This window comes from Neophocaena asiaeorientalis, unplaced genomic scaffold, assembly GCF_003031525.2.
Source record: "Neophocaena asiaeorientalis asiaeorientalis breed wild unplaced genomic scaffold, Neophocaena_asiaeorientalis_V1.1 scaffold828, whole genome shotgun sequence".
NCBI lineage: Eukaryota > Metazoa > Chordata > Mammalia > Artiodactyla > Phocoenidae > Neophocaena > Neophocaena asiaeorientalis.
Genome location: NW_020175443.1, coordinates 723,535 through 736,319, shown reverse-complemented (window position 1 = coordinate 736,319; position 12,785 = coordinate 723,535). Strand labels below are relative to the sequence as shown.

At 42.6% G+C, this 12,785-nt stretch overlaps 1 protein-coding gene across 3 annotated transcripts in view; it reads right to left on the bottom strand.

The window, feature by feature from the left end:
• Positions 1–11,844, bottom strand: part of NF2 (NF2, moesin-ezrin-radixin like (MERLIN) tumor suppressor) — a 72,139-nt gene extending 60,295 nt beyond the window's left edge. For all 3 annotated transcript variants that reach the window (XM_024767961.1, XM_024767960.1, XM_024767962.1), the window contains exon 1: positions 11,282–11,844. In XM_024767961.1, the coding sequence (XP_024623729.1) occupies positions 11,282–11,395 (114 nt within the window). In that variant the 5' untranslated portion in view covers positions 11,396–11,844. The remainder of the gene's footprint in view (positions 1–11,281) is intronic.
• Positions 11,845–12,785: the final 941 nt, after the last annotated feature.

Genomic DNA, 12,785 nt, shown 5'->3' with positions numbered 1-12,785 from the left:
GAAAATGAAGGAGATGATTAAAGGAGAAAATTTACAGTGCCTTTAGCATGAGACCTTTCCTCTTTATTCTCACACTCCCAACTCATGATACGAAGCTAATGTTTACCAAGTGCTTACTATGGTCGGGCCCTGGGCTAAGTGCCTGTAAAGGTCTACCTCGTTCATGCCTTAAAACAATCCTATAAGAAAATACTATTATTCTCATTTAGAATAATAGTATTTAGGTTTAGAGAGGTAAGTCTAAGATCCATCACGGAGACGGGGGCAGTGGTGTGTCTTCCTTCCACCTAAGCCAACTTACCCCATCAGGATGCTGGCTCTTTTCCCTAAGCAATATTTGTTCTGCCCTCTAGCAGACTTTCTCATACCTACGTGCTCAAACCCTGAAATGACTTCCTACCTAAGGAGGAAATATGAAACAGAAAGTTGCACAAGGAGCTTCTTCTGCCCAGATCACCTAAAATAGGATGCGAAGCTGAGAGCCTTTGAAATCAAGTTCTTCCCCCTGTTTTACAGTGGAAGAACTGAGGCCTGGGAGAAAAAAGAGATTTGCCCAAGGTCACAGAAGAGCTCCACGGAGAAGCCAGGGTTCAAACACCAGTTTGAACTCCCTCCTGGAGTTTACATCCTGGAAGGGAATCATTTGCCTCGATTTTGGGGTGTCTAGGATTTAACATCTTACTGAAATCACCAGAGTTGTTCTGCCTTCTCTTTTTGAAAGTTCCGCCCGTTATGGACCACTGTATGTCCACTTGTATGCTGGAATGATCTGTAATGTTGGTATTTAATCCAATCATAATTGTGCTTGGGTATGTGAAAATGATTGGGATGCCAACAAACAGGAGAAGGAGGCTTTGGTTTTGATATAAGATGGTATTAGGATCTCTCACAACTCAAGTTCGAGAAATTTTTCATATTTGGCTCTTCTTACTGATAGATTGAATTATCAGAGTAAAATTCCTACCTAGAAAAGAAGTAACAAAACCGTTTAGCCTCCTGGCAAATTACATTCAGCACCCACTTTCTCAAAATGACAACTATCAAATCTTTCAAGTGGAAAAATCCTCCACAGCATCAAGCCAATTATGCAATGCAGTAAGTGGTGCAAGAAAGAGATGTTTCCCCCATCTCTGCAGCAAAAAAGTCTGGAATGATTAGCATCATTACCATGATTCATTCGTATGTTAACTACCACTGGTTCTGAAATTGAGTCCTTCTTAGAAAGTCACCTACATTTGACCTCAATAAAACCAAGAATTCCTCAAGTACCATCTCTCTTTTTTTCAAAATGCATCTTTGCATTAGCATCTTCTCGCATTAGCATCTTGCTCAGTTAATGTACAACATAAAAATAGAGCAGGAGAGCAAGACTAGTGGCTTCTCAGAGTTCTCTCCATCATCATAAATCAAACTACCATTACTTTCGACAGAATATTTGAACATGGTTTACAAAGAGGTATTTTCACTGGAAATTTGAGGTTTGATGAGATACAATGGCTGGACAAATCACAACAGGGCAGTCAGTGCCCATGGTGACCCAAGCCTCCTGCTTTAGGCTGACTATAGTCCCTTCCTTTCTGCCCAGCACTAAGCATTCCATGAGTCCTTAGAACAACCTTGCAGGGTCAGTAATAGTAGTTCCATTTTACTGATGTGCATACTGAGGTTCAGAGAGCTTGAGTATCTTATCCAAGCTTTAAGTAGTTTAGCTGGAATTCAAGCCCAGGAGTGTCTTATTTCAAAGCCTGTGCACTTTCTACTACTACCTTTTTTATTTTTATAAATTTATTTATTTTATTTTTGGCTGCGTTGGGTCGTCGTTTCTACGCGCGGGCTTTCTCTAGTTGCACTGAGCAGGGGCTACTCTTTGTTGTGGTGCGCGGGCTTCTCATCACAGTGGCTTCTCTGGTTGTGGAGCATGGGCTCTAGACATGCGGGCTTCAGTAGTTGTGGCACGCGGGCTCAGTAGCTGTGGCTTGCGGGCTCTAGAGCGCAGGCTCAGTACTTGTGGCTCACGGGCTTAGCTGCTCCGCGGCATGTGGGATCTTCCCAGACCAGGGCTCAAACCCGTGTCCCCTGCATTGGCATGCGGATTCTTAATCACTGTGCCACCAGGGAGGCCCTCTACTACTACTTTTAACTACTACTAATGCTTTGCTACTTTAGTGTGGTCCCTGGACCAGTAGCATTGGCATCACTCGAGAATTTGTTAGAAATGCAGAATTTTCAGTCAACCGCAGAACTACAGAATCAGAATCTGCATTTTACCAAGATCTTCAGGTCATTTATGTGTACATTAAAGCTTGACAGGCTGTATGTTGTAACAGTCTGTCTCTCTGAATATCACTACTATTATTCCTTCCACTGGTTCTCAATGTGGTGGAGGATAGGGTGGAGGGAAGAGGAGGGTGTTTTGCCTTCAGGGACAGTTGACGGTGTCTGAAGACATTTTTCAGTTGTTACAACTGGGGCAAGATAGGAGATGCTCCTGTAATCTAATGGGTGGAGGCCAGAGATGCTGCTACACATCCTACAGTTCACAGGACAGTCCCCACCACAAAGAACCCTCCAGCCAAAATGTCAATAGTGCCAAGGTTGAGAAATCCCGACATTGCTGATAATAGTGTCCATCCTCTTTGGGTCTGGGGTCTGTTTAAAGAAGAAAAACTAAGAGTTTTTCATTGCAAAATTATGGCCGAACAATGTCACAAAAAATTCCTTTCCCTGTGGGTCAGTCTCTCACAACATGTATCAAATAGTAACTTTGATCAGGGGTCAGTAAACTGTGGTCCACAAGACAAGTCCAACCCACTGCAGTTTGAGAACTAAGAATGAGTTTTACATTTTTAAATGATTGAAGAAAACTTTTTTAAGTTTAAAAAATTTTTTATTTTATTTTATTCTTTGGCCATGCTGTGTGGCTTGTGGGATTGTAGTTCCCCGACCAGGGATTGAACCTGGGCCCCCGGCAGTAAAAGCGTGGAGTCTAACCACTGGACTGCCAGGGATTTCGCACCCCCCCCTCAAAAAATTTTAATAACATTTCCTCACTTGTGAAAATTACATGAAATTCAAATTTCAATGTCCATAAAGAAAGTTTTATTGGAACAAAGTCATGTCTATTATTTTTTACTTTTATCAAAGTCTGCTTTTTAAAAAACAGCTCTACTGAGATATAATTCACATACCTTAAAATTCACCTATTTAAAGTGTACAGGTAAATGGTTTTTAGCATAGTCACGGAGTTGTGCAGCCATCAGAGTCAAGTTTAGAACATTTTCATCACCTTAAAAAGAAACCTCGTACTCTTTAGCTATAGTGCCCCTATCCCCGCACCTAATTTCCCAGCCCTAAGCAATCACAAATCTACTTTCATTATAGATATCCCTATAATAGACTTGTATATGAATGGAATCATATAATATATGATCTTTTGTGACTTGCTTCTTCCACTTATAATGTTTTCAAGGTTCATCCATGTTGTAGCATGTATTGTTACCTCCTTCCTTTTTATTGCTAAATAATATCTCATTGTACATACAGACCACATTTTGTTTATCCATTCATCATCTGATGGACATCTGGGTTGTTCCACCTTTTGGCTTTTACGAATAATGCTGCTATAAACATTCACGTACAAGCTTCTCTATAGACATGTTTTCACTTTGGAGTAGATACCTACAAGTAAAATTGCTGGACCATATGGTAACTCTATGTTCAACTGTTTAAGGAACTGCCAGACTCTTCCAAAGTCGCTGCACCATTTTACATCACCACCAGCGGTATATGAGGATTCCAATTTTTTCATATTCTCACCAACACTTGTTACTATATGTCTTTTTTCTTTTTTTAATTTATTTAATTTATTTACTTTTGGCTGCATTGGGTCTTCGCTGCTGCTCACGGGCTTTCTCTAGTTGCGGTGAGTGGGGGCTACTCTTCGTTGCGGTGTGCGGGCTTCTCATTGCGGTGGCTTCTCTTGTTGCAGAGCATGGGCTCTAGGTGCGCGGGCTTCAGTACTTGTAGCACGTGGGCTCAGTAGTTGTGGCTTGCGGGCTCTAGAGCAAAGCCTCCATAGGTGTGGCACATGGGCTTAGTCACTCAACGGCATGTGGGATCTTACCGGACCAGGGTTTGAACCTGTGTCACCTGCACTGGCAGGCAAATTCTTAACCACTGCGCCACCAGGGAAGTCCCTATATGTCTTTTTGATTCTAGTCATACAACTGGTTGGCTCTCATTATGGTAAAATGGTATTTCCAATATATTTTAAATGATGAAAGGGAAGAACCTACAACCAAGATTACTCTACCTGGCAAGGATCTCGTTCAGATTTGATGGGGAAATCAAAAGCTTTACAGACAAGCAAAAGCTAAGAGAATTCAATACCACCAAACCAGCTCTACAACAAATGCTAAAGGAACTTCTCTAAGTGGGAAACACAAGAGAAGAAAAGGGCCTACAAAAACAAACCCATAACAATTAAGAAAATGGTAATAGGGACATACATATCGATAATTACCTTAAACATGACTGGATTAAATGCTCCAACCAAAAGACACAGGCTCGCTGAGTGGATACAAAAACAAGACCCATATATATACTGTCTACAAGAGACTCACTTCAGACCTAGGGACACATACAGACTGAAAGTGAGGGGATGGAAAAAGATATTCCATGCAAATGGAAATCAAAAGAAAGCTGGAGTAGCAATACTCATATCAGATAAAATAGACTTTAAAATAAAGAATGTTACAAGAGACAAGGAAGGACACTACATAATGATCAAGGGATCAATCCAAGAAGAAGATATAACAATTACAAATATATATGCACCCAACATAGGAGCACCTCAATACATAAGGCAACTACTAACAGCTATAAAAGAGGAAATCGACAGTAACACAATAATAGTGGGAGACTTTAACACCTCACTTACACCAATGGACAGATCATCCAGACAGAAAAGTAATAAGGAAACACAAGCTTTAAATAATACATTAAACAAGATGGACTTAACTGATATTTATAGGACATTCCATCCAAAAACAGCAGATTACACTTTCTTCTCAAGTGCTCATGGAACATTCTCCAAGATGGATCACACCCTGAATCACAAATCAAGCCTTGGTAAATTTAAGAAAACTGAAATCATATCAAGTATCTTTTCCGACCACAACGCTATGAGACTAGATATCAATTACAGGAAAAAATCTGTAAAAACTACAAACACATGGAGGCTAAACAATACACTGCTAAATAACCAAGAGATCACTGAAGAAATCAAAGAGGAAATCAAAAAATACTTAGAAACAAATGACAATAAAAACACAACGACCTGGACTTCCCTGGTGGCACAGTGTTTAAAAAGCCACCTGCCAATGCAGGGGACACGGGTTCGAGCCTTGGTCCGGGAAGATCCCACATGCCGTGGAGCAACTAAGCCTGTGTGCCACAACTACTGAGTCCGGGCTCTAGAGACTGCGAGCCACAACAACTGAAGCCCGCATGCCTAGAGCCCATTCTCCGCAACAAGAGACGTCATTTCAGTGAGAAGCCCGTGCACCAAAATGAAGAGTAGCCCCCACTCACCACAACTAGAGAAAGCCCGCGCACTGCAACGAAGACCCAACACAGACAAAATAAATAACTAAATAAACAAATTTAAAAACAAACAAACAAACACGAAGACCCAAAACCTATGGCATGCAGCAAAAGCAGTTCTAAGAGGGAAGTTTAGAGCAATACAAGAAACAAAAACCTTACACCTAAAGCAATTAGAGAAAGAAGAACAAAAAAAACCCAAAGTTAGCAGAAGGAAAGAAATCATAAAGATCAGATCAGAAATAAATGAAAAAGAAATGAAGGAAACAATAGCAAAGATCAATAAAACTAAAAGCTGGTTCTTTGAGAAGATAAACAAAATTGACATGGACATGGAAGCCACCTAAGTATCCATCGACAGATGAATGGATAAAGAAGATGTGGCACATATATACAATGGAATATTACTCAGCCATAAAAAGAAGTGAAACTGAGTAATTTGTAGCGAGGTGGATGGACCTAGAGACTGTCATCTGATTCACTTTGTTATACAGCAGAAATTAACACACCATTGTAAAGCAATTATACTCCAATGAAGATTTTAAATAAATAATTTAAATATCTGTATACAAGATAATATTATGTGTAAACAGACATCGGTTTACTTCTTCCTTTCCAATATAGATGTCTTTTATTTCATGTCTTGCCTAATTGTCCTGGCTAGAACCAGCAGTACAATGTTGAATAGAAGTGGTGAGAGGGGACATCCTTGTCTCATTCCTGATCTTAAAGAGTAAACATCCAGACTTTCACCATTAAGTGTGATATTGGGCTGTTCCCTTCTATTCCTATTTTGTTGGGTGCTTTTATCATGAAATGCTGTTGCACTTTGTCAAGTGCTTTTTCTGCATCTATTGAGATAATCCTGTAATTTCTGCTTTTTGTTCTATTGATATTATATATTACATAAATTGATTTTCGTATGTTAAACCAACCTTGCATTTCTGGGATAAATCTCACTTGGTTATGGAGTATAGTTTTTTTAATATGTTGCTGGATTCCTAATATTTTTGTTAAGGATTGTGGCTTCCATACTCATAAGAGATATTGATCTCTAGTTTTCTTGTGTTATCTTTGTCTTGTTTCAGTATCAGGATAATGATGGTCTCATAAAATGAGCTGGGACATGGTCCCTCCTCTTCTAGTTTTTTGGAAACGTTTGTGAAGAATTGGTATTTATTGATCTTGAAATGTTTGGTAGAATTCAGTGGTGAAGCCACCTGGGCCACTAGTGGGTAGCACATGGGTTTTTTACTGTGAGTAGTATTTTTATTGCTAATTTACTCTTTCAGTTGTTATAGGTCTATTCAGACTATCTTTCTTCTTGAGTCACTTTTGGTAGCTGGTTTCATTTTAGGAATTCGTCCACTTCATTTAAGTTATCTAATTATTTGGGATACAACTGCCATTTTATTTTTTGTTTTCTATGTTTTTCTTGTCTTTTTTAATTCTCTATTCCTCCTTTACTACTTGATTTGCATTAAGTGAATAGTTTCTAATGAAGCATTTAAATTTCTTTAATAATTTTTCCACTATTTATTTATTTATTTTTCCACTGTATTTTTAAAGATTTTTTTTTTAAGTGGTTATTCTAGGGTTTAACCACATAATCCTGACTTATCAGAATCAGCTTCAGAGGGACTTCCCTGGTGGTCCAGTGGTTAAGACTTCGCCTTCCAATGCAGGTTCAACCCCTGGTTGGGGAGCTAAGATCCCACACGCCTTGGGGCCAAAAAACAGAAGCAAAATTGTAACAAACTCAATAAAAACTTTAAAAATGGTTCACATCAAAAAATATATATATTGGACTTCCCTGGTGGCGCAGTGGTTAAGAATCCGCCTGCCAATGCAGGGGACATGGGTTCAAGCCCTGGTCCCGGAAGATCCCACATGCCATGGAGCAACTAAGCCCATGCACCACAACTACTGAGCCTGCGCTCTAGAGCCCACAAGCCACTACTGCAGAAATTATATAGAAATGTTATTCTACATAGTTCTGTTCCCTTCCCCCTTTTTTATAGTATTATAATTATTGTATACTATATCTATTAAAGTTACAAACCCAGCAATACATTGTTGTAGTTATTACTTTACCATCTGTAATCATTTCCTTAGCCTATTACAGCTTGGTTTTCACCCACCTCCTTTGTACTGTTATTGGCACACCTATTAAACATATATTACATTTCCATGTTATAGGCCCAACAATATAGTATATACAAATATTATTGTATATTATATACAAATTATTTTATATAATTGCATTTTAAATCAGTTAAAAGGAGGAAAATATACATTTATACTGTCTTTTATAATTATGTTATTACATTTACTGGTGCTCATTGATTTTTTTCACGCGGATTTGAATTACTATCTGGGGTCACTTGCTTTAGGCCTGAAAAACTTCCTTTAATATTTCTTGTAAGATGGGTCTTTAAACAACAAAGTCTCTGTTTTTGTTTATCTGGGAAATTCTTTATTTAACTTTGTTTTTGAAATGTCCTTTTCATTTATATCCAGCTATGTTGGAGATAGGTTTCCTAGTTGACAAGTTTTTTCTTTGAGCACTCTGAATGTTATCCCACTGCCTCTGGCCTCCACAGCTTCTGCTGAGAAGTTAGCTGTTAATCTTATTGGGGTTCCCTTATAAGTGTCAAGTCATTTTTCTCTTGTTGCTTTCCAGATTTTCTCCCTGTCTGACTTTCAGCATTTTTACTATGATGTGTCTGTGAATCTCTTTGTGTTTATCCTCCCTGGAGTTCATTGAGCTTCCTGAATATACAGGTTATTGTTTTTCAATTAATTTAGGAAGTTTCAGCCAATTTTTTTGGAATATTTTTTCTCTCTCCTCTCCTCTGGTAGTCCCATTACACATGTTGGTGCACTGAATGATCCTCACATTTCTCTGAGGCTCTGTACATTTTTCTTCATTCTTTTTCTCTCTACTCTTCACCTTACATAATCTCTATCAATCTATCTTCAAGTATACTAATTATTGGAATCTGCCTGTTGGAATCTACCTTGAGCCCCTCTAGTGAATTTTTTATTTCAGTCATTGTATTTTCTAATTCCAGAATTTTTTTTAATTAATTTATTTAATTTATTTTATTATTTTGGCTGCGTTGGGCCTTTGTTGCTGCCTGCAGGCTTTCTCTAGTTGTGGTGAGCGGGGACTACTGTTTGTTGTGGTGTGCAGGCTTCTCATTGCAGTGGCTCCTCTTGTTGCAGAGCACGGGCTCTAGACACCCGGGCTTCAGGAGTTGTGGCACACGGGCTTAGTTGCTCCACGGCATGTGGGATCTTCCCAGACCAGGGCTCGAACCCATGTCCCCTGCATTGGCAGGCGGATTCTTAACCACTGCGCCACCAGGGAAGCCCCAATTCCAGGATTTTAATTTGGTTCTTTTTATAATTCATATCGCTTTACTGATACTATCTAGTTGATGCAAAAATGTCATTATACCTTCCTTCTTAATCATGCTTTCTTTTAGTTCTGTGAACATATTTACAGCAACTCTAGGGAGTGGTTTCCCCCCAACCCAACCGGGCTGGTTACTGTTATTTGCTTGTTTATTTGTTTAGTGACTGGCTGGACTGTTTTAGTGAAATCTATTTCCCCTGTCACAGTGTTAAGGCCTATGATGTTGCTCCTCAGGAAGATATATCTTTGGATTTGCCCAAAGTCACCCAAGATGACAGTGGTCTTAGTAGGACTCTCCCTCTCTTTCCCTGGTCACACCCAACTGTTAAACTCCACTAATTGTGGTATATTATTCTATTATTTTCAATAATGCCCTGGGGCATAACTTGTTCTATAAAGTAATCCAATCAAAAGGTGGCTCTTTTGAGATTAGTGTTTGATATTTGTCCTGACCCCAGGAGGGCTCTTCCCAGCTGTCTTATTCTCTCCTGCAAACTAGCTGGCTTACAGTCTAGGCTGTATCTTTATTAAATCCACAAATCTCCTCCCAATTGCCTTTCACTAAAACCTCCACAGTTCTTGAAAGCACCCTTAGGCATAAATTTCTCCACACTCTACTGCAAATGAAGTCACTACTTTCTGGGAAGAGATTAGGAGCCTGCTTCTCCCTCCAGGCAAAATCTCTGAGCTCTTGATAGAAGTGGGGAGGGGGAGACACTAGCCTGAGGTCTTCTCAGTTTGCCTCTCCTGGCTGGTACCACCATCTCACAAACTGAGGGTGGGGATAGAGCAAATGGGACCCCAGTACTCTCGGTGGGCCATGCCCAGAGTACAGCTTCCATTCCATAAGTAGGAGCTGGGTGAAGGAAGGAAGCCCCATCTTTCAGCTTCACTCAACCAGGATTTAGCCTCAGCAGCAAGTAGCCTTGCGCAGGAGAAGCCCTAAAGTCATGCTCCTCCTGGGAAGAAAGCTGTCTGACTGGGAGCTAGGGGGAGAGGGAGCCTAGTGTACTGGGTTGCAGCCGTTGTTGAGAGCTGGGAGCAGGGACGGTAGTAGTGGTCTTCCTTCAAATACCACAAACTCTCGCGACTTCCCTGGCAGTCCAGTGGTTAAGACTCCATGCTTCCACTGTAGGGGGCGTGGGTTCGATCCCCGGTCAGGGAACTAAGATCCCTTATGCCTCTCGGCCAAAACAAAAACAAATACCACAAACTCTTGCCTTCCTTACCGAATTTTCATAGATTTTCTTGAGTAGCTGTTTCTTCACTTGATGTTTGCCCTTAGGACAATTTCCAGAGGGTTTAAATTGGTTTTTTTTTTTTAATGTTTTACCAGTTTACAGGGAACCAGGTCAGTCATGCTGGAAGTTGATCCTGTCTAAGGCTGCTTTTGTGCTACCATGGTAGAGCTGAGTTGAGTAGTTGCAACTGAGACCCTAAAGCCGGCAAAGCTGAACATACTTACTATGTGGGCATTTACAGAAAAAGTTTGCCAACCCCTGACTTAGGTTACTGCTGCCAATGCTGCTGGTCCACAGGCCACACTTTGAGTAGCAAGGACTTAAACTACTTGAGAGGCAGTACTGTATTGGCTAAGATCTTGAATCAAAACCCCCCTTCGCCATTTACTAGATATATGGTTTGGGGTATCTACCTCACTGAGTTGTTTTGAGAATTAAGTGTATGAATATCTGGCATTTAGGAAGTATTCAATAAATGATAACTGTTACCATCATGATAGAAACTGTATGGAAAGTTTAAGACACCGTCTCTTTCCTCAAAGTTTTGTTTTGTTTTTTTCCCAGAAAATTTAAGCTGTGAAAAAGGGAAACAAGTACTATAGACTTTCCAATAAAACGAGATGCAACTTATAATATCTGGGGTACATAATATTATCTAATAAAGTTTAAACTCTATAGAGCTGGAGCTTAAGCGTGACACTGAAAACTATAATTCGCTACCACGAATGCTTTCAGACTCCTGCAGTAACAATGAATGAAAACCTTCAGGAAGTGCTTCCAAACCCGAAAACCCCATTGAAAAAAAGCAGCGATTATCTTTAACATGAGGATTTGGGCCTAGATGGCCCCTTCCAGTTCTGGTTGACTCTATCTTTGCCCAGAGCTGATATAAACAGAATCCCGAAGCTTCCACTTCCACTGTCACCGCGGCAAGGGCGTCCGCGTCGGTGCCGGACCAGCACCCGGCCGGATCCCGCCGCGCTCCCCTTCGCCGCAGCCCGTTGCAGCCAGTTACCTCGCAATTGAACTCCATCTCCGCGTCCATGGTGACGATCCGCACTGTGAACGTCTTGGGCTGCTTCCTCTTGAGCGAGCTGAAGCTCATTCGGGAAGCGATGGCCCCGGCCATGGCGCGGGGCTCAGGTTCGGGACCCTCGCGCCCCGAGGCCTGCGCTCTGGACCTTTTAGCCTCCCTGGAGGAGCCTCACAGGCCTCAGGGCCACCATGGTGGCCGGCCGGCCGGCCCGGGAGCTGGCTGAGCGGCGCGGGCCCCCAGCGGCCAGCATGGACCGCGAGGACCCTGCCCCGGGAACCGAAACGGGAGCTGGGGGGCGAACCCTGACGGCCACGGGAAGGGATCGCGATCGGGGACCGACGGGGCGGGCACGGCCCGGCTCTCCGGGACTCGGGCCGGGGACGCTGGTGACGCCTGGGGACGGGGCCCCTGGACGCCGGAGGCCCAGACCCCGCGCGCTTCTCAGCCGCCGAGGGAGGTGTCGGGGCCGCGCTGCAGCCGGGCACGCACGTGCGCGCGTGGCTGTCACCGTCTTCACTCCGCGTGCCCGCGGGAAGCGTCCCCTCCCCGCAGCCCCCGGCCTGCTCCCCGCCCCGCCCTCGGGCCCCCTAGATCACTACACGCGGTGCAACCGAACTCGGCGGCTGCCGCCCCGACGCCGCGGTTGGCTGAGAACCCCGAGGGAGGGGGAACTTTCCCGCTCTGTCCCACCTTCTTCAACAACACTTCACCAATTGGAAGTTCGGATCTAATTGGAGGCGCCGGCCTGGGCTCGGCGTTGAGTGGCTGAGGCGGCAGTCTCTCCGAATGCTTTTGTTCGCAGGGATAAGCCTACTCTAGCAAGACTGGTTGAGGTGGCGGAGCCCGGCTCGCCTTTCCCGGGAAAACACGTAGAGGCTCGTTCCGGGGCGAGAGAGACGGGTCACCCCTGGTACTGCGAGGGATTGCCCTTTGGACCAAGTCTGCTTCGCGTGTGGCCCCCCAGGGCATTGTGTTTCGGACACCAGGCGGATAGTCCTGTTTAGCACTTAATTAATTACATGTACTGACCTCTGTTTCTCAAACTTTCAAATCACTTGTGGAGGCCGTTTAGGTAGCCGGCACTTCCCCCCCCCCAAGTCCTTCTTCTCTTTAGGAGAAATTCTTATTATTACCGAGGGAGAGGGTAATAATTGTTCCTACGTCATGGGCTTGTTGAGGACTATAAAGCTTTAGAACGGCGGCTGGTCATATTAGGTTGAATCCTATGAAATTGCTCTTTTTGTAGATTTTTTTTTTTTTTAATGAAAGTATTTTGGGGGAATTCCCTGGCGGTCCAGTGGTTAGGACTCCGCACTTTTACGGCGGAGGGCCCGGGTTCAATACCTGGTCGGGGAATTAAGATCCCGCAACCCACTGCCTGGACCAAAAAAAAAAGCATTTTTCATTTTATACTGTGTGATTTCCAATTTATTTCGGATCATATACGTGTACTGTTTATTTTTTTAATGTCATCAAGGGTTAT